This window comes from Acartia tonsa, chromosome 3, assembly GCF_053477335.1.
Source record: "Acartia tonsa isolate MP-2025a chromosome 3, ASM5347733v1, whole genome shotgun sequence".
Classification (NCBI taxonomy): Eukaryota; Metazoa; Arthropoda; class Copepoda; order Calanoida; family Acartiidae; genus Acartia; species Acartia tonsa.
This window is the reverse complement of record NC_137262.1, coordinates 26,735,767-26,759,843: the sequence shown is the minus strand read 5'-3', so window position 1 is coordinate 26,759,843 and position 24,077 is coordinate 26,735,767. Positions and strand designations below refer to the sequence as shown.

Here is a 24,077-nt window from a genome sequence, read left to right as displayed (position 1 = left end):
AAATTTCAATAATAAAAAATTTATAATTTAGGAATTGTAATTGCTTTTTTTAAAATTGATTAACATTTTTGAATATATAATATAAATACAAAACTATACATAAGCGGAATAACATAAAAATGAGGAATATCAATCTACTAAAATATGTTGTTAATCTATTTGTAGATAGATAGATATGTATCATTATGTATTTCCAACTAAAAACATTTAAGTCTCCTAATAGATATTCATCGCATCGTATTACAGACAGCTTTATATTAAAATGAAAAATTAAGAGATTAAAACCAGTTTTGTTAGCCCCGAGACTAAAAAACTGGTATTATTTTTATTGTTTATATTTTAATATTTTTAGAAAATTGTCTGTAATACGATGCTATACATAATTTTTTCAATATGGCTGAGAACCAGTTCAAATCCAGCGGATTTTAATCGATTTTTGTAGCCATACTGGAAACAATATTTTGTTGGTGTTTAAAACTCCCACGAGTCTAGCCAATGGATTTGGTGGTAGGTTGAATTTGATTCCCGGCCCATTCCCTGCTTAGCTTCCATACCATAAGCTGAAAAAAATAAATGATCCTTATTGAAAATAGTAGGGTTGTTATTAGGGAAGCTCTACATACATTCTAGAAATTTTAGCAAGAAGATGAATAGGATTGTTTTAGATTCCTTTTTTAATGTTTTAAAGGGATCAAACTTTGAAAATACAAAGTAGAAAATAATATTATTTTATGATGTGCTGTGCCAATAGCATTGGGGAATTCCTTTACATTAAAATAAATCACATCACAGTGAGCATATATTTCCCTCTACAGAAATTAGCCCAAAATATTTGAATTATGAAGCTTCCCTTAAAATCATTACTTGATATCCTTTATATATTTAGATTCCAGTTTCTAATAGAAAGTTATTGGATCATAACCTAAAATTAGGGTTTAAAACGTTTGGACACTGAACTAAATGAACCAACCAATCAAAAATCAATAAAAGTCCCCAAGATTGTTAATCAAACGAATAGGAAACGTTATCATTAAACTTTGGGGACTAGTGTAATGAATAGCCCCATGTCCCTTCCCACTTAGAAAGTAAATACTTTTCATTTACAAGAACAAACAATAACTTACCCAGGGGAGCAAACAGATAGAAACCATAAGCAGATGCAGCCAGCACCAAACCAAACAGCGTATGGAATACGACATTCTTAACACCGCGTGACGTCACCAGCGAGCATGCCTCGGCAATCAGATAATCCGCAATAATGCCGCTGAGACAACAGGCAAAGAAATGCGCGGGAAAGTAATGGTGGAAATAGAGAACTCTGCCCATGGTGTAGAATGGGAAGTAGTGGAGGGCCCAGCCTAAGAACATCCAGCTTGTAGCACTCACGGTGGTCTCTCTCATCACAACTTTGTTCACTGGTTCCTGAAATAAACAGGTCAGGTTATTTATTGTTGGGTTAAAGTGTTTATACATGGAGATTACGACATATAGAAAGACCTTTCAAAAAGGTCCAAGGCACTAACACCACAGCTATCAAAGACAACCAACCCTTTGATTTCCCGGTTATTATCTGGAATTTCTAACTGTGCATGGTAATGAATTGCGCCTGTTTTCAGTCAAGGAATTCTCCCATACACTTGCTATTTAAGTATAACTTTTAACGTCTTCAGTATGGCTAACTATCTACCTATATGCTTTTAATATATTCTATATGTCTGTTTATCTATCTAACCATCCTAATGTTCATCAGCTATCTATCTATCTTACCACATAACCCCTCTGGGATCTGAAGTAGTATAGCATAAGGGTGAGAATAAATGCTGCCATGAGGACAATGTTTCCCCACCAGATTATAGGATTTCCCAGCAGATATACTCGGTGCTCCTCAACTAAAAAATAAAATACATGATAATCTAAATATCCACTACATAGTAAAAAAATTATTCGTTGGATTATTTGATGTTAAGCAAATTCCAGCAGTTATGTACACATTTTTTTGTGAATTAACTTATTAGGTTTCTATCAAAATAATTAGGTATTAGGTAAATAACCAAAGTTTTATGAGAGAAAAATAAAGAAATTTTGTTGGAATAATACCAAATGTTTTGTTTAGTTTAATGTGTATAAAAATATCATCGATTGCTAAAAAATTCATACGTTCAATAGTTTGCCTTTATGTATAGACTTTTAAAGTTCTCTACTGCCAACTTCTAATAAGAATATAATTTTTGTTCACAGGACCTGGGTAGAAATCTAGCATTCTCAACCAAAAAGCAATGTTTACATCACTGCTGGAAAGTGCTTAAAATCATTCCTCTTGTTCGTTTTGATAAAATTTCATAGATTACTGGCAAAAGAATGTTACAACTTCTTACTTGCAGAGAACCACTGTCCCTTGTAGTTGACCGGCCACTCCCAGGGTTTAGATGTCCACTCTCCTTCCTTAGGTTTGAGCCCTGCATTGCCTTGTAACATCACCTTGTGGGACTCAATAAACTTGGATACAAAACCTAAGCAAATAATATATTTGTTCTTTCTGTAAAGTACTAAGGATTGTTTTGTCTGTATAAGATAACCCGCCAACCAAGGAAACTTTAAATGGGTTGGTTTTAGACTATTTTTCGAGAGGTTAAGGCTATTTAGTCACTTTTTTTTAGCGAAGACAATCGTTAATTTTTCACATGTTATTCCAAGATAATTTTCACCTTAATAATGTCAAGGACGGGTGGAGAGGGGTGTTTTCCTCTTTCCCTCAAAAAAAAACCTTGAAACCCCTTATTTTACAACCCCCTAACCTAAAAAATAAAGAGTTTAAGAGTTTGGAGGCCCTAGTCCCTCCTACCCTTATTTTATAATAAATTGAAAGTAAAAGGAGGGAGTTATTTTTTTCTCTTCTGTGCCTAACCTCTCCTGCTGGGCTTCCAGTACCCTATATAACCTAACCTAACCTGAAGTAATAAAATAAGACCCCCCCCCCCTCCTTATATACAATTTTGTATCAAAATAAGGGGGGAGGGGGGTGTCTTTAAGGCACTTTGAGGTGAAACGGCTAAAATCCTTTACCTGGTGCCATATCAGCCAGAGTGATGTTCTCAATCTTGGGGAAATAATTATCCTCCACATTCCATAATGAGTTCGGGTCCCTCAATGTTGGGTTACACGCAACCTCGCCCTGAAACAAAAGTAGTTATTATAATGGATTCCTATAAAATATATGTGGATATTATGACAGGGGACAATTGTTGTCAATTTAGGTTGCTAACATGGACATCATTTAATGGTCTGTACGTTCATCCAGTAGGAAGGGAGGGGATGGGGCAAGGGAGGTGAATGGTGGTATCGTTTTTTCAACCAGCTACAAGTTTTACTTTATTAGAGTATATGATAGTCTGGTGTATTGAAAAAAAAATTCTAAGAGGATAATAGGGTAACGCGGGGTAAATGCGGTAGGGGGGTCTAATTCCGGTCACTCGACTAACTTTTTTAAAACCGTTTTTTAACGGTGTTCTAAACGTTTGCGAGAGATCGTCAGAAAAGCAAAGTTGTAGTTTATTGCCTATACTTTCATTTCTTACTTCAGCAAATTTTTGTCAGATCACTCCTTCTATGATTTTTTTGCCCTCAAAAAGTTGCAAAAAATTTGCAAAAAAAAAATTTCAAAATAGGCCATGTTCAACCTAAAATTGTGAAAAAATGGTAAGTCCTATTGACCCGCGGGTTTTTGTAAAATGAAAGATATGGCATTGATTTATCGTTTGCAATTGGAGGCGTTGTTCTAACTTGATTTTTTCATAATTTTTTTTTCGTCTCAAAAATATGGTCTATTCCGGTCACTTTTTTTACTTTTTTTTTATTACTGTATTTATAAATTTATAATACCCTAACTTTTTTTTCAGGTGATCTGGAAGCATGAACAACCTCAATGCATGACAAAGGCTTTAACCTTCCCTTGCCTGTTGTTAGATGTACATTATTAGTCATTTTACTGCTTGTATTATGTCATGTTTTGTTGCCTAAGCTTTTCAAATTGTAAAGACATTTAAAATTTTTCAGACACATTTTTATAGTAATGGGAAGAGTATATCACCCAAAGGAACGCCTTAAATATTTGCCTGAAGATGTATCAGCTGCATTGGCTCATGTAAGAAGGGGTATGTCTAATAGAAAGACCGCTAGAAGATTTTAAATTCCATATGAAACTCTTACATCTTTTTCGTATAAGAGGGTGTTCGCGATTTTTGCGCGGTTTGGATTTTTTATGTCAAATCGGCTAGGATTAAGCTAGAAAGGTGTTTAAGGTGTCTATAGAAAGCTCTTTGCATGTCCTAACAAAAACTCCCCATGATATGGGTTCTATCTCCAAGATTTAGAGTACATATTCAAAATTTTGCATTTTCAAAATTCCTGTTGCATAAAATGTGTTGAAATATTAGAGTTAGACCCCATATCATTTCGAGTTAATTGTCAGGCATGTAATTTTGCATCTTTAGACACCTTAACCACCCTTGTAGGTCAATCCTAGCCAATTTGAGACAAGAAAAATTGTATCAAAAACTGCTGTCAAAACTGGCAGGATTTTTAAAATTAAAATTTTTTTTGGAAAAAATCAATTTTTTCAAGAAATTCCAAGACCTGCGAATCAGAAATTGCCTCTAATTTATGTATAAAGCTTAAAAAAACCTAATCATATAATAAAAAGTATGATTTTTTTTTTAAAGTTTGCATGAAAAAAATTGATGTTTTTTTTTGCGATTTTACCGACTTTTTTAAAATGGGGAAAATGTTGTCAAAAAATTGTCTGATCTGCATGCGACTAGTACTGTTAGAAAGCTAATGACCTCAGCTTTCTACTCATAGTTTAAAATTAAAAAAAAAAATACTTTAAGGGGGTGTTCCACCCCCCCAAAGTCAACTGACCGAAATAGCCCCACCGGTGGGGCTATTCCGGTATAGGCCAACCGCCGCCCTTTAAACCGATTTTTGACCGACTTCTAGTTGCGAGATCTTAATGGGACCAAGACAGGCTTCTTCGTTATTGCCATATCGTTCATTTGCACTCTTAAAAACCGGAAAAAGTTTTTGGGAAGTATGTTTTTTTTTAAGTTGAAGAAAAAAATTGACCGGAATTACCCCGCGTTACCCTACCGATTAGAGTTTTTGATGAAAAGGTTTATACACTGCTAGGTTGTACCGTCTAATCAAGATTAAAAATGAGTCTCTAAAGTTTATACCTTAGATACCAGTATACTCCACATTCATAATGAAAAGTAAATCCCATAACTCGCTTATGGATTAACTTAACCCCCCCTACTTCCTTTTATGTGTCAATTAGTGAGCTTTCCAGTGATTACTTAAGTTTAAATATTACCTGTTCAAAACCCCACTTTGGAAGATTTTTTCCAGTTGTAGTCAAAACACATTTCATAAAGTAATGGTGGAATTTTAACCTATAATAGAATATTTTTAGCATATATACTATCTTATTATGTAAAGTACTTGGTTTTTTCTTTGTCTGAAGCTAAAGATTTCAACATCTACTAAACTGATTAGAGTTTTCTTATAGAGAAGCTTCACATTACGGGATGGTTTTATGCTATTTTTCTGCACCTTTTAAATTCTAAGCCCCTAGAGTACCAAGGGCGCAGTCACTAACAATAAATAAAGTAAAAAGTTATTTTTATCTAGAGCTTAAGATTCACCACATAGATCCCAGGATGGTTTTAGACTTATCTATTTATAGATTTAAGACTTGGGATTGTTTAGGCTTTTTTTTGCCCCCTTCTTTGTTACCCATTTAAATAACGAACCCATAGATGCTAGGTGAGCAGCCGATAATTGTCAATAAATCATGAAATGTGACAAATCCGTGTAAATTACTCAATTAAGATATATGTTTTACAAAAATCCGTAAAAGATAAGGCTCTAATCTTATTTCTTTTGACTGACAGACGGACGACTGAATACTTGAATCTTACTTGTGTACGACAGCTTTCACAACTTCTCCTTCTTTGCCACCAATAACTTCTAGTCTGAAGACATCGTTGGCATCTCCGGTTCCGTTCTCTCCATAACCAGTTATCTGAATAAAAATATAATTTGTACTTTTTATTGATGAGAGAGGAATCGATTATGATTTTTACGGGGATTTTAAGGAATACACGGTTGGACCCTCAGATGTCAAAACTTTATTTTAGTGTTTGGCCAAAATGACTTAGCAATTGTATCTGTAAGTACGTCTAATAACACCCTTTGCTATTTTTAAAATCCTAGAAAATTTTTTTTGCAAGAAAATTGCATAAATTCGCAACCTTTTTTAGAACGACTACATAACTCGAGTTTTAAAACTTTTTATATAAAATCCTTTTTACAAAAAATATCAATAATTACTTAAAATTAAACCTGAAAGAAAAAAATTCTCATTACACGTGTTAATTTTCATGTTTTAGGTCTTTTTTTGAGGAAAACATAACTTCTCCTTTTTTGACAATAATATATTTTTTTAACAATTCAAAGTAAAATATAATAAAACTTAAACGATTTTTCTTGAATTATCAGTTGAAAATTTCATTAAACATGCAATTTAAGTGATGAAAATTTAATAAAATCATTTTTTGAATGTTTAGAATTACCAATTTTCTACATTTAAAACAAAATGTTAACAAAATTTAAAAACATTTTAACATAAAACTTCAAAAATCAATAACATTTTATAAAAAGATGTTTCAAAAAATAAATCATTAAAAGGTATTAAAATGCATTTGAAATTACTTAAAATTAAAACGAGAACATCTTTTTACACTGTATTCTGTGTAATAGAGTTTAAATGACATGATTAGTGAATGAAATATTTCCTAAACTCATTAAGCCTTTTTGTGACTATATTAAAAATAATTTATTTTGTTTTATATTGTTTTTTTATTCAAATATTTGACAAAATTTACCCTACGTCAATAAAATAAAGTCAGTTTTTTACTGTTTCCAGGTTTTTCTTTATAATTATAACAATTAAATATAATATAAATCTTCATTATCTTTTATTTGAATTATCATACACATTAAAATGTAAAGTATAAGCTAGAATAGCACTTTTTTCAACGGATATTTAATGACATTATATCAAAATAATTCCTCTTAAATATCACACAACATATGATTGGGAAGTATAGCCATTTCTTGGAGGTATAATATTTACAAAAATACCATTAATTCTGTTTTTATCAGAAGTTAAAAAAATTGAACAATTCTAAAACAATGGTTGGCTGTCTAGATATTGAGTACACTAAGACTACGGCTCTGTTCTATTGAAATAACGTTGCAAAAAGAGGGGTTCTGAAAGTAATCTACCTAATTTTTTTTAAAGAACCAACAAGTACTGTCAGTATCTTTTTTCTTGTAATCTAGCAGACAATCAAATCATAACACAATTTTCATGATAAAATATTCAGGTTTCTACTTCACATTTTAAAAAATATACTGATCAATAAAATGTTCAAAATTTTACTTTGTACTAATTGAAAAAATATGTTGTAATTCTTATTTTAAAGTTACATTTTTATCCCTGACAAAATCATAGACGACTTTTAAAGGCATCTTATCTAAACTTTTTGAAGAAAAACTTAAAAACGTTAATTAAGTATGAAAACAATTTTCTTCGATTTTTCTGAAGATATTATCGCATTCTATGGGTTTTTTATTATCATTTACTTATATCGAAAGTGCCAAACATTGTACCCTAACTTATTCATTTAATAAAAAACCAACCGTGAATAGGATATGGAAATAAATTTAAATTAATCCCCACGTGATGATAAACAAAATTTCATCTTCTGTAATTTAAAATGTTTTTGTTAAAAAGTTTGGACACTAAAAGTCTGGAACCAACCGATACAATTTCAATAAAAATAAACAAAGTTTTTAGCCAATTAATAAGATTGCGTGGTTATAAAACTTTGTGTACCAGTGCCCTTTATAGTCAAATGCCCTCTCCTTTCTTGGATTTTATTAAACTTAGTCGGTAATGCCCCTCCAATTAAAATAATGTCTGAAGTTCAGATTACTTAAAAACATAGACAAACAGACACTTGTTGATGGTAAGTTTCTACCTGGAACAGCCTCTTCATAACTGGAGCTGGTTGATTGTGAGAATGAATATTTCTTCTGGTGATGACATGTTCTAATCTGACCAGATCTCCATTCCTCACATAATCTATCTCTGGATCCACACTGGGATCTGTAATGTTCAGAGGTTCTTTGTTCCATCTAAAACAAGAAAGATTTACAATAATTGGAAGATTTTTTCCAGTTAAACTTCGAAACCGATTAATATTTGTTTGATTAGAACTGGCGCTCTAATTACTGAAAAGTCATGTATGGCATCGTATTAAAGATATTTTAACGAAATATTTCTAAAAAATCAAATTTTTTGCCGTATTTTCTTACGATGAAAAATGAGGGTAGCGCCCAAGATTCTTTACATTTTAGCAATAAGTAAAACACAACATTTTGATGCACATTTCTAATGTCTGTATTTATTTTTCCTGAGTTCAAAAAGTGACACTTGAATTCAATCAATAATCTCTAAAAAGCTAGTAGGAAGTGTCAATCAAAGTAAAAACTCAATTCAAATAATAAATCTAAAAAATGTTGTCTGTTTCTTCATAAACATTAAAGCCTTACAAATAAGTCTTACAAATACAAAATAATGAAAATAACAACCACACTACAATCCCCTCTTGCTACGCCCATTCAAAATTTGAGAATGAAAATTTCTGTTTTTGAATATATATTTGGTCTGTACAAAGATGTTAGTTTGAAAAAGTAGTCTTGGGTTGAGATGGATCAAAGTAGCTTTTAAAACAAATAACCTCTTTATGATGAAGACATTGTTGTCGTCCTTGTGTGCATAGGTGGTGACCTGCTGCTGCTTGGCGCCAAATCCCTCGGCATAGAGAGCATGGTGAGAGTGGAGGTAGGCTCCGGCAGTCTTGTGGTTCTTCAAAGTTATGTGCGCCCCATACGATAACTAAAATAAATATGAATTAAATACAGGATACTGCTTAGTTTAGGACATATTTACATTTTCAGCACCTTAGGACGTTGCACTAGTAATTGTAATTCCAAAATATTAGCATATTTTAAATAGACCTATAAACTTTATGATAACAATTATATAGTTGCTACGCTTTTAAATTCTATCTTTTACATGAATAATCATGCAAAGTTAGAAATAGACCTTTACATTTCATTATTGTTCTAAATAAAGTTAGATTTTTGTGAGGAGGGGTCTTTTTGCTGTTTTTCTTGATAGGGTGGAGGTGTCCTCCTTAATAATAGTTATAAACCATTCCAGGACCTAAAAGAAGCTAGAATGTTCATTGTTCAACTAATCGGTCCAGCGGTTAGCGAGATCTTAAGCTACACACAAACATCCTGTTACTTAATTATAAGGATAATAGAGTAAAACACTAGAAAAATTTTAAATAACTGTATCTCCCTATCGCAATGACCTTGTGCCGACTCTTCATCTTTGGGTCTTTGAAAATCAACCAATGGTAATGGGAATATTAACACAGACAAGTGGCAGAAAATAATTTGCTAGCAGACGAAAAAGGTCATTGAAAAATACATCTATACTAACTATAGATCTGTTATAAGGATACGTGAATTTGATTTTTTGAAAGTAATTTAAAAATGTCCATACCTCTCCGGCTACTGTAGCATTCTGTAGTTTATTTCCCTCCAATGTTGTTTGGAATAATGAGCTGAAGAATCCGTCTCCATTTCCAGTTTTATTCAATACACTATTGGTTGGTATAATTATGATATTGAAATACATACCTAGCTTTAGAAGTAGCAATTATAGTTTCCATAATATTTCATGATTGTTATTATAATTGAGAGAGAGGGCAATAAATTGCAATGTTATCAAAAGTTTTATAATCACGTTTTTTTCGTTGGCTTATAAACTTAGGGTACTTTTATTATATTATTTTGATTGGTTGGTTCATTAAGTTGATTGTTCGTTCGCTTTAACAAACATTATTAATCTACATAAGGGGCATTCTTTTTATCATTACAGGAGGAGCATATCAATTCATCCCCTTAATATTAAGAAAATGTTTGATAAATATACTTATAAGGACCGTATACCTCTATTGATGTAGATAAATGCATTCACCTAAAATCAAATTAAGCGCCATTATCAAAGCTCCTCTGTCATTTCATTTGTGATCATAATTTTCCTGAGATGCACATAGAACAAGGATATGTATATGACCATAGGCAGTAGAATGAGACACAGGGCACGAGCCATAAAGTGTTTACATGTGTAGGATAAAGGTTTATTCATGTCTCCTAGGATGTCCCAGAGTTGACCTAAATAAAACAATAATAAGATTTAATCCGCCAGCATTTTTCAATAATGTTCATTTACATTAGGATTGGGCGGGATACCGGGTAACGGATATCCGGCTAATTTCTAATGGTTTCATTATCCGGCCGGATATTAAAATGACCAGATATCCGGCAAAAACCTAATTTATATTATCTAAAACATAGTTTTAGAGTTAAATTAATTCAAATGCAGGGATATATGGATGGGACGATGAGCAATTAATTATTCCATGCTCTAGTACCCAGAGTCTTTAAAATAAGGTAAAATAAGTGTTGCATTAGTTTTAGAACCCAAAGTCTCGAGTTTTATATCCATTTTCACATCCCAATGTCCCTAATTTTAATGAGATTTAATGTAAAATTGATCAGTAAATTTGACAAATAATCAGAAAAAAGTAATATAGATTCACAAAAGGATAGAAAAATTTATTTACCAAAAAACTTTTCAAAATTATTGTGACGCTTCATAGCTTATAATTTAAAATCCCATTTATCCTTTTTTGCTTCAAATTATACCAAGCCGATGAACTTTTTTGTTTTTATAAAAAAATGTATAAAAACTTTAAAATTGATTATTAAGTGCTTACCTATAGTAAAGATACCAACTAGTAGCACTACAAACAAACCAACAAACTTCACTGATATGGAACCTACAAAATATTTAAAATATGAGTCAGGATGTACATGAATTTAACATTTTTTTGTGGGAGGGGGTGGGGAGATGGATAATTTTTTGGGATGATTTCTCTTGGAAGGGTGGTGAGCCCTCCCCCAAAATAGGTATAAACCTTCCAAAGACCTATGGAAAGCTTCACTGTAAAAAATATAACCATATTGGTTCAGCGGTTAGCGAGATCCATCACTGCATACAGACAGGTTGACACCCACACAGATATACATCATGGTACTGATGATAAGGTATATAGTGCCTACCTGCCAGCATAACTCCAGTTATGGATAACCAGACCCACCATCTTGTTGAGAATGGCTCATTCTCCAGTGTTCTAAAATAAATAAAAAATGTTAAAAATAGCTCGTAATTAAATCTATAGTCACTTTTAGGTTTTCATGGGTTTTAAGTATAATATGATAATAGGTATTCTTCATAAACCAGTTAAAAATTTGGAAATTGTAGTTCTTCCTAGATAGGGAGGAGACATTGGACTGTAAATTAAACTAGTATCTAAAGTAATGTAACCATGTTATCTTTTTCAATTGCTGAAACACTTTGGGTACTTTTCACCTATACTGAAATTGGATTGGTTTGTTCCGAACTAATGGTTGAAACTTTTCAACCAGTATTTTTATTCTAAAGAAGGGGAAATTTGGCTTGTTATTATCGGTTTATCAATTTATCGTACATTGTCTTATTACTGATGATCCCTAATTTATTCATCGTTTTAAAAAACTTCAACGTTTTTTTACTACAAAAGTTTAACTAAAGTATTTAAACATAAATATTTTACCTAAATCTGAACATAGCAGCCACAGAAGCAGCAATGAAAAACAACAAAATAGGATCTAAAATTAAACATTTTTCAGAAATAAAAATTAATTAGATAACAATTTAATATTTTCCAGTATGACTTCGAAAACGATTTATTTCCGCTGGATTAGAACCGGTTCTCAGCCATACTGAAAATCATGTGTAGCATCGTATTTCAGACAATTTATCGCATTAATTCATCGCCCATATCATATTCTTATCCTTTTAGATCCCTATTACCTGAAATATGTATCAAAAGCACCGACCGCTACTCTATGACTATATGATAATCAATCATATTAATCATTACTCTTAAAAAAGCAAAATGTAAAACTTCTACCTAACGGATGTTACCTAAAAGAATGTATCTGTTGAGAATAAGCATTCCAATATCAAATAGGAGGAGTGAAGCAGCTAAAATACTCGCAGATAAGCTTCGCGTTAGATCCCAAACTAAAAAAAAGATTAATTGTAAATATTTTTTAGTGAAAGCTTTTATAATTTTAAGGTTTGTTTGTCAGTCCGTCCATAAAGGAAAGCTATGGTCGTAATTTAAACTAGTTCGAATGGTCCTATTTAATGTAAACATGGGAATTTATCAATAAAAAAACATCTTTGACTTGTTAAAACTTTAGATTATTCCAACCAAAAGAGTTGTCATGAAATCTTTAAGTCTAAATGTGTTAAATTAAAGCTCGCTTTTATTGATTTTTCCACCTTTGTTTAAAAGAAAATTAATGTTATATTTACCTGCTATAAATGCAAATGGAACTATGAAAGTTCCCAGGAGTGTACAGCCACCCCTCATACCCCAAACAGGATGGTCTTCAAACAACTCTCCAGGTTTATTCCAGGGATGGGTTCCATTGTAACCTGGAGGAATCAAAATAATATTATTTCTATTATATAAAGTCGAAAGGTTTGTTTTTCTAATGCAAAAGATTTCGATAACTGCTGAAATGATAAAGTTTCTTATTTTAAGTAAGCTTCACATAGTTTCCAAGATGGTTTTAGGCTATTTAATCATCAGGTTTTTGTCTTGGAAGGGTTTCAGGCCATTCTTTCTCTTTTTATTGTTTTCGAAGCGAAGCTACTCTACATTTCACTCACACAGTCAGTAACTTTAACCTTTAGAAGCATTGCGGTTTCTGTGTGGAAAATGGTACTCTGATGATTGTCAATTTTTTAAAAGATTCTGCTGACTAAATTATTCCCTAATTCTACCTGTAAGATATCCCATAGCACCAATCATCATCTTGCCGAGTGGAGGATGAACATCAAAGAAGAAAGTTCTGTTGATGTACCAGGAGCCCATCTTGCCAAAATGTGTCTCGTCCCAGCACACCCACACTGGTTCCATAACCTGGTAATATAATAATGGATATAGAATACGTGGATATTGTGACAGGGGATTTTTTTACGTCATTTTAGGTTGCTAACATGAACATCATTTATTGGCCAATTCATTAATTCATTAGGAGTGACAGAGAAGTATAGGCGGATCGTTATTTTAACCAATCAAGATACTTTATCAGAGTACATGAAAATCTGATGCAACATCCAAGTAATAATATATGTATAGCGAATTACAAACAAACATGGAATGAACTAAGTGAGTTGTAGAATAGATGTTCAATTGTTTTCAGAAAGAAAAGAAAGAGATTTCGCAAAAATTCAAAGAAAATCACGAAAACGTAAAAAATGAGATTTGTGTTATTGAAGCATGACTAATAGACAGACGTACAGAACAGTCCATAGATTAGACGTGCATATGTCATATGAAACTTAACCAAAATTTCAGCTGTCTATGTTTAAGAGCAGCCGATGATATTCACATTTCCCTATAGCGTTACGTTCTGACGGACGGACGATAATGACAAACCTCATAGAATCTTGTTGCAAAAGCTAGAAGCATAATTCCCCAGAAGGCCCCCCACCAGAGGTTGGTGTTCTTCCCATCAATGCCAGACAGAATCTCAATCTCCTCCACGATCTCAGACTTCTCATCTACAAAAAAAGTACTTTTTAATAAATTAAATTAACATAAATAATCAAAATAATCCCAAACAATCCGTCATGTTGAACAGAAATAAAACAGTGAATAAAAACTTGGTTTTGAAACTTATAATTTTTATTTACATATCTGGGGACAACTGTATTTAAAACCACGCAAGAAACATTTTAGACTCACTAGTTGTAAAATGTCTAGGGACAAGACCCCTAAGAAATACTAATTTGTCAACTACTTTTCTGTCATTTTTACTGATAAAAATGTAGGCATAACAGTTTTCATGTAGTTTCTACCTACTTATTGATCATTATAAAAGGTTAATTTGTCAAAATTAATCAAAAATTCTACTATGCATTCAATAAGTGGGCCTTTTTAATGAACATTTAGGGCTTCACAAAACTGATTATCTAATATGGAACTACAAGGACTAGTCGTTTGTCAAGAAGCATCGCTCTGAAGTAAACTACTACATATATTACATAATAAATAGTTTTTAAAAAGTCTTTGACAGATTGTCAGATTATCAATATTCAACAATATTTACAAGCTAACAAGGGCAGATTTCAACACATTAATACTTATAAGTATGAATTTATCGCTCCTTGTCCTATTCCTGCGTATCCTTTTATAAAAGTACCTAATAGTGTTTCTGTCCATCTCTATGAATCGATATAATTATCCTTTACAGTGAAGCTTTTTATAGGTCATGGGATGATTTATAACTATTTTGGGAGAGGGGAACTCCATCCTCCCATAAAAACAGATACCCCCCACTGCACCTCCCATATTGTATCCCAAGTAGTAACATTTTTTGTCTGAAGCTTTAGATCTTGGAAAATGCTGCTATGAATGGGTTGTACTTTTCAGGAACCTTTATGATCAACTTGGAAGCTTTTATGCTATTTTTCTTGCCTCCCTTAGAGGCTAGTGCATAATAACACAAACAATTATAAATGATTTTTAATTTTCTTACCTTTCGCCTCTACTTTTTCTTCCTTCTTAACCTTACTTTCTCCCATTTTTAATTAATTCACTAACTTTTATTAATAATTTTAACTATTTTTATGCTATTATTATAACAAATTCATTTCTTTACAAGTCTAATAATGAGGTCACTAAAGTGTGTGTGTCCTGAAGTGCATGAAAAACTGAATATGTGGAATATTTATCTATCTATCTATTTAGTTGCTTAGTTTCTCCTGCCAAGGGAAAGTATGAGAAAATAAGGGGGGGGGGGGAGACAACCAGGTAGCGCGCTTACACGCACACTAGCAAGTAGGAGACAGGGGGGGGGGGGGGGGGGAGGGTGACTTGCGTGCGATCAAGTCGCTCACATATTCACTCAATAGAATGTCATTTTTTTAAACAATCCTTCTTTACAACACATTTTCCTTCATTTTCAACAATCTATCTGAAAAAAACATAAAAATCCTTTAAATTATAAAGAAAATGCGCTAAAATAATATGATTTTAATACTATATTTGTCAATAATAATGTCCTATAAGGAGCAACACGTAGCATGACAAGTCATTTTCAGAAAAATACATATTTGCATGGAAACAGAATAAGAAAAAACAAAAAAAAATATATTTTATTAAATACTCAAAAACCATTATAAATCACAGTTTATTTATTTTTTATAAATTAAATTGGTTTAACTTTAAAGCAAACAAAAAGTTGATTTATTTAGAAAATTAGTCACTGTTCATGTAAAAAAGTGAAAAAGGTTGGAATACAAAATCGTAGAAAATCTAAACATCGATTTAACATTAAAAAAACAAAACTAGTTTTTATGAAAATTGATGCCTTTTAGTAAAAAAAAGACCACCTACTGTCCTTCCGTGTAAAAACAAACAAACCTTAAACATTTAGAAATTAATTTTCTGAATCTTACAGGCTAAATAACTCTAATATTAACCTTGCCCTCTAAAATGAACTCAAATTTAACTAACTATAATACGTTTGTGACTGTCTTTTTGAATAACTGTTTGATTATTTAAATTAATATAAAAATTAGTAGAAAATTTAGATTTTTACATTTAATACAGTATACAGTAGGTACCAGGGATGTGGAGCCGTTTAATTTTGGTACGAATCCGGCTCCGCGGAGCTCCGACATAAATCAAGAAAAACTCTACAATTTGTTTGCCATGGTTTTAAACAGTGTTGCGGATCCGGATCCACAAAGGTCCGCATTTTTTTGAGTCCAAGGATCCGGATCCGGGGGTATAAAGAGGGAGGTCATTTTCTAGTAAATCCCGTAAAGGTGTGTGTTATAAGGCCTAAAAATAGTAGTAGAACGATAAGGTGCTCTATATATTTGTATTCCCTATTGAATAGAACAATAGGGAAGAAATTTTTTTTTTTTTTTTGATAACCTTTCCTGGAATATCTTTAAAAAACAAGAAATTTCTATCAAACGCTTTGTTTGGCTCAAACTGACACAAATAAAAAAAAATATAATTATAATAAATCAACCTGTAAAGAATGACTTCTTCCTTTGTTTAATGGTATAGATTGTTCTTAACCTTTACCTTGTACCTATAGAAAACATTATTATTATAATTATATTTTTTTTAAATTTTTGTCAGTTTGAGCCAAACAAAGCGTTTGATAGAAATTTCGTATTTTTTAAAGATATTCCAGGTACGGTTATCAAAAAAAAAAAAAATTTCCCTATTGTTCTATTCAGTGTCCTTGAGTTTGATTTCAGTAAAGTTTCAGTTAATTGTGGATCAACATCATTTAAGGTCAAAACTGAGAGGTTCCTAATATTCAAATCTTCCATTTCTATATCACGCAGTTTATTTAATTCTAATTGTGTCACATTGGCAAAATTAATCGATTTTATTATAAATGAAGCATCTATGTCGATAAAATTCTTAAGAGAAAGAGATTTTAAATTTGTGATATAGGCTAAGTTATTATCATTGATATCATTTTCATCCCAAAAATCCATAGAAGAAATGGCCAAATGTTGAAGTTGATTGGCATATCTTGAAATAAACTTATTGCAGGATTCCTTCACCAAATTTAAATGTTCATCACAACAGTCATCACTACAAATTTCTGGAGAAATGTATATCTTCTCCAAGCTTTTGAAATAAAAATCTTCTTTGAGAAGATAATCATAACTATCATGATACAATGCAATATTGATTTCAGTAATGATATTCTTGTACTTTAGAATTTCTTGAACAAAAGCAGCATCAGGTGTTTCACATTTTAGAGATAGTTTCAATAAAACCTTTATCCCACGTTTTTCAAATGCATCAATTTGTTTGGTCTGCTTCATTCCGTTACCTTTATGTTATAAAACTTGAATAATTATCTTAAAACTAAATCAAACAAAAAAAATTATTAAATTTGAGAATATTATGACAAATGTTTATTGTTTAATGTCTAAGGAAATAATTTCAATAGCATTAAAAAATCTCTCTCAAAATTAATATTTAATTTTTTAAACAAAGGGAAGGAAGATGGACATTTATGCTTTTTTGCCATTGACATATGTGCTTAATAACAGTAGTAGAAAGCTTACAATCTTTTAAAAAAAAGTGTTTCAAAATCATCTCAATTGGTGAGAAAAAGCAAAAAAAAAATTAAAGGGTTTCGGCAGAAGCTGTGGTTCGGCTGCCGTTTTTGTACATTTCAACAGTGTACCCATTAAAGCAACTGACATATTATATTGCGGCTTTAAAGTTAATAGAATAAAATTTCACCCCTCATTAACACATCATTTAAGTTTTTAGACACTCCTTCTTCGCATAAATAGATATGGTAGGTTTTAAACAATGATTGAAATTCATCTGACACAGTATTGAGGAACCTAGATAAAAAAGATAATAATGGATAAAGAGGGAGGTCATTTTCTAGTAAATCCCGTAAAGGTGTGTGTTATAAAAGGCCTAAAAATAGTAGTAGAACGATAAGGTGCTCTATATATTTGTATTCCCTATTGAATAGAACAATAGGGAAATTTTTTTTTTTTGAAAACCGTACCTCACAGTGGTCTATTTTGGCCTTTTGGTGGACATTTCACCTACCTCTACTCAAAGTCAATTTTCTCAGCTTGTAGTTGATAGAATCGTTTAAAATAAAAAGTGTGCGCCTTATTATTACCTAATACAACTCGTATATGCATCTAGAGAAGAAAAACAAAAGCCAACTGGCCTAGAAAATACTTTGAAACTTAGCTAAAATTTCATATTTTTAATTCCTAGAGAGCCCAAATTCGATGTTTTAAAGCAAAAAAAAACATTTAAAAACCTTGAAGCATGAGTAATTATTACTGTAGAAATGATTATATAAAGGTAAATGGTCTATCACCAAACTTTGTACAACATACATTTGATACAACTAATTGAAGTTTCTTCGCCCTTATTTTACGGAGTTATTTTCTCTTAGATAATTAATAATACTTAATGTAAGGTTACTGGCAAAAATTATTTTATTGGAAAGGAATTTATCTAAAAATGTTGTTTTTGTGGTAACCCAAGTCGTTGCTTCTAATCACGAAATAAATACACAGGGATATGTTACTTGAAGACAATCTTTTTGGCTCCAAAAGAATATTTCATACAGCATGCAATTGCAACGAGGAAGAGGACATACGACCGTAAATTACACTGGTACCCAAAGTTTTATAAACACGTTATCTTGTTTGTTAGCCCAAAAACTTATTATTTAAATTGATTGGTTGGTTTCAAACTAGAAGTGTCCAAATTTTTTTACCAATAATAAAAGGGATAATTTTGTTAATCATTATTAGGAATGAATAATAATATCATTATTAATTAATCATCCATTGTATAATCCCTTTAGATTACTCATTCAATAGTACTTAAATGGGGAGGAAAATGATTCAATTCGATGACTGAAAAGCCTGAGGCTTTGTTCCTTAGATGCCATATCTTTGACGAAAATAAAATTTCCAGATGGTTTTAGTCTAGCATTAGATATACTATTACTTGAATGTTACACCAGATTTTTATGTTCTCAAAAAAAGGGAAACTCGCAGCAGACTGAAATAACTATACCCTCATCCCCCTCCTTTACCCCATCCAATCTCCTACTCGATAAATGAACTGGCAAATAAACGAGTTCCATGTTAGCAAGGGAAACTCTCAGCGGACTAAAATAACATGACCCCCTAATCCACCTCATTTACCGCATCCCATCTCCTACTCGATAAATGAACTAGCCAATAAACGACTCAACGAGTAACATGTTAGCAAGCTAAATTGACAACAATTTTTCTCTGTCATAATATCCATGTATATTCTATATCCATTAGTCTAGCTGAAACCCGAGGCTACAGCACAAAATTTTGTGTAAAATGTAATCATACTAGAGACGTTAATAAAGGCTGCAGCTTTGTTAAGCACGTTACTTTTAGAGTATGAGCATCGCATTGGCCCTTGAATTGATAAATGTAACAAGACACTTTTATTGATATTATACCTACTAGTTTAACAAAAATCAAATTATTGTTCGAAAATCTGTTTAAGATATCTCACATAACAAACACACAAATTTAAACATTAATGATATTATGTTATTGAGAAGAAATAAGTTAAAATGCAATTAAGATTAAAATTAAAAAAGAATAAAAAAAATATTTTTTTCATCTATTTCAATTTTAGAGTTTCCCTATAAAGTTTAAGTTAAAATTTCAAATAAAACCGGGCCCCGTAACAACCTAAACTAAACATCAAACTATAACATTATACCTGTATATTAAGAATAATATATGGTTTGGTATGTTACGGGGCTCGGTTTTTGGTCAAAAACTCAAAAAACTGAAAATTATTGCAAAAATTTATTGCAAAAATATTTAGGAATTGACCTAAAAAATCTTTAAAAACAACTATAAAATTGATGAAAAAAGTAAAAAATATAACTAAAACCCCAGTTTCCTAATATATCGTGTAATATTATGAATATAAATAGGTGAAGAAACTTCATTGTATCAATGCAACACTGAAAAAAAATATTTTTTCCAAAGATGGTGAAAATTTGAAAGGTAAAATATATGACGTGAAAATAATCCTGAACCTTCATGTTTCAAAGTTTATAATTCATCAACCAGAAGCTGAAAAGACTAAAACTCTTCGGTTTTATATGAGATAGGGTATATATTTTCAAAATAAATTATTAATTTTGAGAAATTCCATTGTTGATTTTTGGCGAAATGTCCGGCCTTAGACCACTGTGTACCTGGAATATCTTTAAAAAATAAGAAATTTATATCAAACGCTTTGTTTGGCTCAAACTGACAAAAATTAAAAAAAATATAATTATAATAATAATGTTTTCTATAGGTACAAGGTAAAGGTTAAGAACAATTTATACCATTAAACAAAGGAAGAAGGAAGAAGCCATTCTTTACAGGTTGAACGAGCAGTGAACATTAAAATAAAACTTTAACAAATCATTAATACAATGACTTAGTGAAACAAACCAACACAACAAGTTACATACAGACAATTTTGAAAACATTCAGATATACAATCTATATAAGAAGGTAAGAGATTCAAAGTGGAGGCTGCATGTCAATGGCTTTTATAGTGTTTAATTTTCTTACTTTCATTTTTATTTAGATATCATAATCTTTATTTCTTTATTTTGTAATTTTAATTTATTTGTATTCTAAGATACTTTATATATACCTTACGAGATGCATCTACATATAAAGCTATGGTTTTCAACCATGGTTTTCTTAACAGATATTAAAGATACATGGCTTATTTATTTGTAAATATTCCTATAGATTATTGTACATTTACTATTGGAACTTATTTAAAACCATATTTGAAAACCATAATTGAATAAATAATAAATATTCTTTAAGGTTTAATTCCCTTGCTTAATTAGGTAGTTAAAATCTTGCTTTCAAACATTTTGTCTGTTCATTCTTTTAATTTAAAAATATAACATTTTATTTCTTTAATTAGCTACCTGCTTGAAAAAGTTATCTTTTTATGTCTTAATGTAATTAGCATGTAATGATTGTTTGATGAAAAATGGGGTCATATGGACTATTTAAATGTATAAATTGTCTTTTCTTTTCATCAAGGTTTCTTTAAGTCATATATTCTTTCTTTGCTTGTTGTGTAGTATGTCATTTTTAGTTTCAAATCCTATTTTAAAGCCAGAATATTTTTTTTTATAATAAAGATTGACCAAAATATAGTTGAAAAACAAGTAAGTTTTATGATAATGAATGTTTAATTTACAGAAAAAAATGTTCTAAAATGTAGTTGTTCGCTGTAGTGAAATTGAAATGAAACAATGCACATTGAAACCTTCTACTTCAAAGCAAACAAACATGAAATTCCACAAACATAAAACTAATTTTTGTCACCTTGAATAAATCAACCTGTAAAGAATGGCTTCTTCCTTTGTTTAATGGTATAGATTGTTCTTAACCTTTACCTTGTACCTATAGAAAACATTATTATTATAATTTAATTTTTTTTTTTTTTTGTCAGTTTGAGCCAAACAAAGCATTTGATAGAAATTTTGTATTTTTTTAAGATATTCCAGGTATGGTTATCAAAAAAAAAAAATTTCCCTATTGTTCTATTCAATAGGAAATACAAATATATAGAGCACCTTATCGTTCTACTACTATTTTTAGGCCTTATAACACACACCTTTACGGGATTTACTAGAAAATGACCTCCCTCTTTCTTTTTTAATGAGTTAGGGTATATAAAGAAGTGATTAAACATTATAGTAATACAGCATAAATTAAAATATAGGCTAGCAATGAAAAAAATTTAAAGAATAGTAAACTTTTACCATGTTTTTGAGATGCCTCCAAAAATGTAAAAATGTGATAGTGAAAGTTAACATTTCAGAAAATTTTTTGTTAACACAGGTTAAGTGAATATTGTGAAACGTTTAGAATTAGCTCTATATACAAAAAAAAATTAGGTACCTATTTCTTCATGTTAATATAATAGGGGTGAAGCGTTTCAACCCCTTATATGGCGAAGTCCGGTGACAAAACCGCTAGCCTAGTGATTCTATCCTACAAGATACTTAAAGTGTTTACAGATTGAAGGTTTATTCAGAACTAAAGTTATCTTACAGAATTACAGTTTATATACACAAAATTATAGATATTGGGTAGGCAATTAAAAGGGGATGGAGATGATAGGGAAGCTCTGTCCGATGAAGGGTAATAGAAATCTAAAAATACGCAATGATGCAAAAGAGTACAAATGATACGCAAATTCTGATCATAATTCTCACGTTTATCTAAAAATGCAACATATAATAATAGCTATTAAAACAATTTTCAAGCACAACTTTTATCTTATTAGGATAACAATTAAATAAGAAAAATATTTTTATCATATGAAATTGGTGATCAAACACCTAACTAATTGAAAAAAAATGCAGGCCATAGCTTTTATTTTAAGAAAGACTAGGGGCAACGAACGCCCCAAGAAGCCTCTAGGTGTTCTTAAGGTGGGAGGGGGATAAGTCAACCGCCCTTCTACTTTTTAATTTGAGTTTTAAAAAGAAATATTGAGTAAAAAAATTTTGGGGGGGGGATTTTAAATTGGGAGGGTGGAGATACGCTCTCCCAAAATAGCTAAAAGCCTTCCCTGTACCTAAAAAAAAAGCTTAATTGCAAAGGAAAATTAAACAGATGTCATTTAAAAAAAAGAATTTAAATTGGCACATTTGTATAAACACCTGTAGACTCAAGAACGGCATACAAAATAGGGAAAGGAATAAAGAGAGAGGGTAATTCAAGTTTTAAGAGATCCTAAAATAGTTATGATCGCCAACTTCCTTCACCCTCTGGGTGACCGTGTTAATCCGCCGATGAAAACAATGGGCTTTTGTCTGAGGGATCTTTGTGAGGAGATAGAACACCTGATATCATATCTACAGTTGGCTGGCAGCAAAGCTTCTCTGGGAAACGACAGTCTGTCGGTCTACCACATTAAATTTTGTAAAATAAGACATACATCTAAGTTGCATGTCATTGTCACATGAGTTATGTTTTCAAGTCTTGATATTTTTATAAACTACAAGGTAAAAAATGAAATTCTTTCAGATATTAGCCCTGTAAATTTAGTAAATGTAAAGAAAATCACTAGCGGCAACGCTTTTAGAAGCCTCTAGGGGCACTTCAAACTATCCCCATTTCAATTTAAGTTTTTAAAAGTTAAAGTATTCTTTTTGTGGGGGGAAGCGGGTGATTTTTATTAGGAGAGTTGAGATACTCTCCCTTTTAGATGATTACTTAAAAATCGAAGGAGAATCCCGTCCTATCGAGGTAGGGTAAGTAACTATTCCCCAAAAAAGTTAAGTCTTCTCTGGACCTATAACTTATAAGAAGCTTTACTGTAAAGGAGAACTTTATTGTTTAAAAGGATTAACCAAGAAGAAACACATCTCAGTTCCTTCAGATCATCAAAAGATAGGAATTCAAATATTTTTCTCATGGCCAGCAAGGGAACAACTCTGAAGTTTCCAGCAATGTCCTAAATAATAAAGATGTTCAGTTAGTTCTAAGAAGTGGATGTACTGTGACGCTATCCCTCTTAAGCACTGTAACACACCACTCCTCTCCCCTTATTCTTATTTAAAGACTAATTAATAATAAAGGGTGGGAGGAAAAGGTAGTTTTTATTTGTCAGGATAGTGTTCTGGTTGATTAGCCCTGCAGGATTAGGGTACAATGTATAAGCCCCACAATTCCATTAAAGCAAAAATAAATTTTAAAACCCCAAGAAAATCCGGGGTGTATATTCCGAACAAGATTCATCATTTTCCGTGCTGCAAAATTACGACATAAAAGATGAAATTAGTGAAGAGGTAAAATCCATAATGCATATTTTTTTTTTCTTCACTAGCTGTAGATGGGCTACTAGGATATTTATCAGTAATTAACTTCAAAACATATCTTTACCTGTGGACATTTACAATTTTCTTTTAACTGGCGGATTTCTTGCTCAAAATCTTTGTTGGAGGTTTCTAATTCTTGAATTCTGGCCACCAATGACATTTTCTCTGCTTCCAAATCTTCATTTCTCCTTTTTAAGTCCTCTATAGTTTCAGGTAACTCTGCATTTTTTCGTTTCTTGCTCATTTTTTTCTGTTTCTCTGAAAAACATAGAGGTTTAAAAAGAATGAACATAAAAACAATTATGTAAGTATAG

General features: G+C 31.3%; 2 protein-coding genes across 9 annotated transcripts; both read right to left on the bottom strand.

Moving 5' to 3' along the window:
• Positions 1 to 396: 396 nt before the first annotated feature.
• tw (Protein O-mannosyl-transferase 2) lies at positions 397 to 15,289 on the bottom strand. 2 transcript variants are annotated; one of them, XM_080153346.1, is made up of 20 exons: positions 15,232 to 15,289; positions 14,863 to 15,020; positions 13,761 to 13,885; positions 13,103 to 13,241; positions 12,629 to 12,751; positions 12,233 to 12,331; positions 11,859 to 11,913; positions 11,326 to 11,396; positions 10,980 to 11,042; positions 10,244 to 10,374; positions 9,701 to 9,802; positions 8,865 to 9,022; positions 8,103 to 8,259; positions 5,976 to 6,079; positions 5,369 to 5,447; positions 3,064 to 3,172; positions 2,376 to 2,510; positions 1,768 to 1,889; positions 1,125 to 1,422; positions 397 to 560 (listed from the first exon to the last, which is right to left on the bottom strand). In XM_080153346.1, the coding sequence occupies exons 2-20, from the start codon at positions 14,906 to 14,908 to the stop codon at positions 472 to 474; spliced, it is 2,205 nt and encodes a 734-aa protein (XP_080009472.1). In that variant the 5' UTR covers positions 14,909 to 15,020; positions 15,232 to 15,289; the 3' UTR covers positions 397 to 471. The 2 variants fall into 2 exon arrangements, with proteins under 2 accessions (XP_080009472.1, XP_080009473.1); XM_080153347.1 differs by lacking the exon at positions 15,232 to 15,289 and having other exon boundaries at positions 14,863 to 15,171.
• A 10-nt stretch (positions 15,290 to 15,299) lies between these two features.
• Positions 15,300 to 24,055, bottom strand: LOC145313764 (uncharacterized). 7 transcript variants are annotated; one of them, XR_013877482.1, is made up of 5 exons: positions 23,828 to 24,055; positions 23,296 to 23,399; positions 22,786 to 22,847; positions 17,613 to 17,719; positions 15,300 to 17,193 (listed from the first exon to the last, which is right to left on the bottom strand). XR_013877482.1 is itself a non-coding variant. In XM_080153351.1 (4 exons), exons 1-4 carry the CDS (start codon positions 24,053 to 24,055, stop codon positions 16,478 to 16,480), a joined length of 1,155 nt encoding a protein of 384 aa, XP_080009477.1. In that variant the 3' UTR covers positions 15,300 to 16,477. The 7 variants fall into 7 exon arrangements, 6 of the variants coding, with proteins under 6 accessions (XP_080009477.1, XP_080009478.1, XP_080009481.1 ...); XM_080153351.1 differs by lacking the exon at positions 22,786 to 22,847; XM_080153352.1 differs by lacking the exon at positions 22,786 to 22,847 and having other exon boundaries at positions 15,300 to 17,196; positions 17,652 to 17,719.
• Positions 24,056 to 24,077: the final 22 nt, after the last annotated feature.

Bases quoted from the DNA above. Each gene is read 5' to 3' on its own strand.
- tw (XM_080153346.1), bottom strand. From the start codon at position 14,908: ATGGGAGAAAGTAAGGTTAAGAAGGAAGAAAAAGTAGAGGCGAAAG. The intron at 5,448-5,975 runs GTAAGATTCAAG...ATTCTATTATAG, and splicing joins GTGAAAGCTGTCGTACACAA to GTTAAAATTCCACCATTACT. The intron at 2,511-3,063 runs GTAAAGGATTTT...TTATTTGCTTAG, and splicing joins TCTGGCTGATATGGCACCAG to GTTTTGTATCCAAGTTTATT.
- LOC145313764 (XM_080153351.1), bottom strand. From the start codon at position 24,055: ATGTTCATTCTTTTTAAACCTCTATGTTTTTCAGAGAAACAGAAAAAA. The intron at 23,400-23,827 runs GTAAAGATATGT...TTTATTATTTAG, and splicing joins AAAATTGTAAATGTCCACAG to GACATTGCTGGAAACTTCAG. The intron at 17,194-17,612 runs GTGAAATTTTAT...TATAACATAAAG, and splicing joins AAATGATGTGTTAATGAGGG to GTAACGGAATGAAGCAGACC.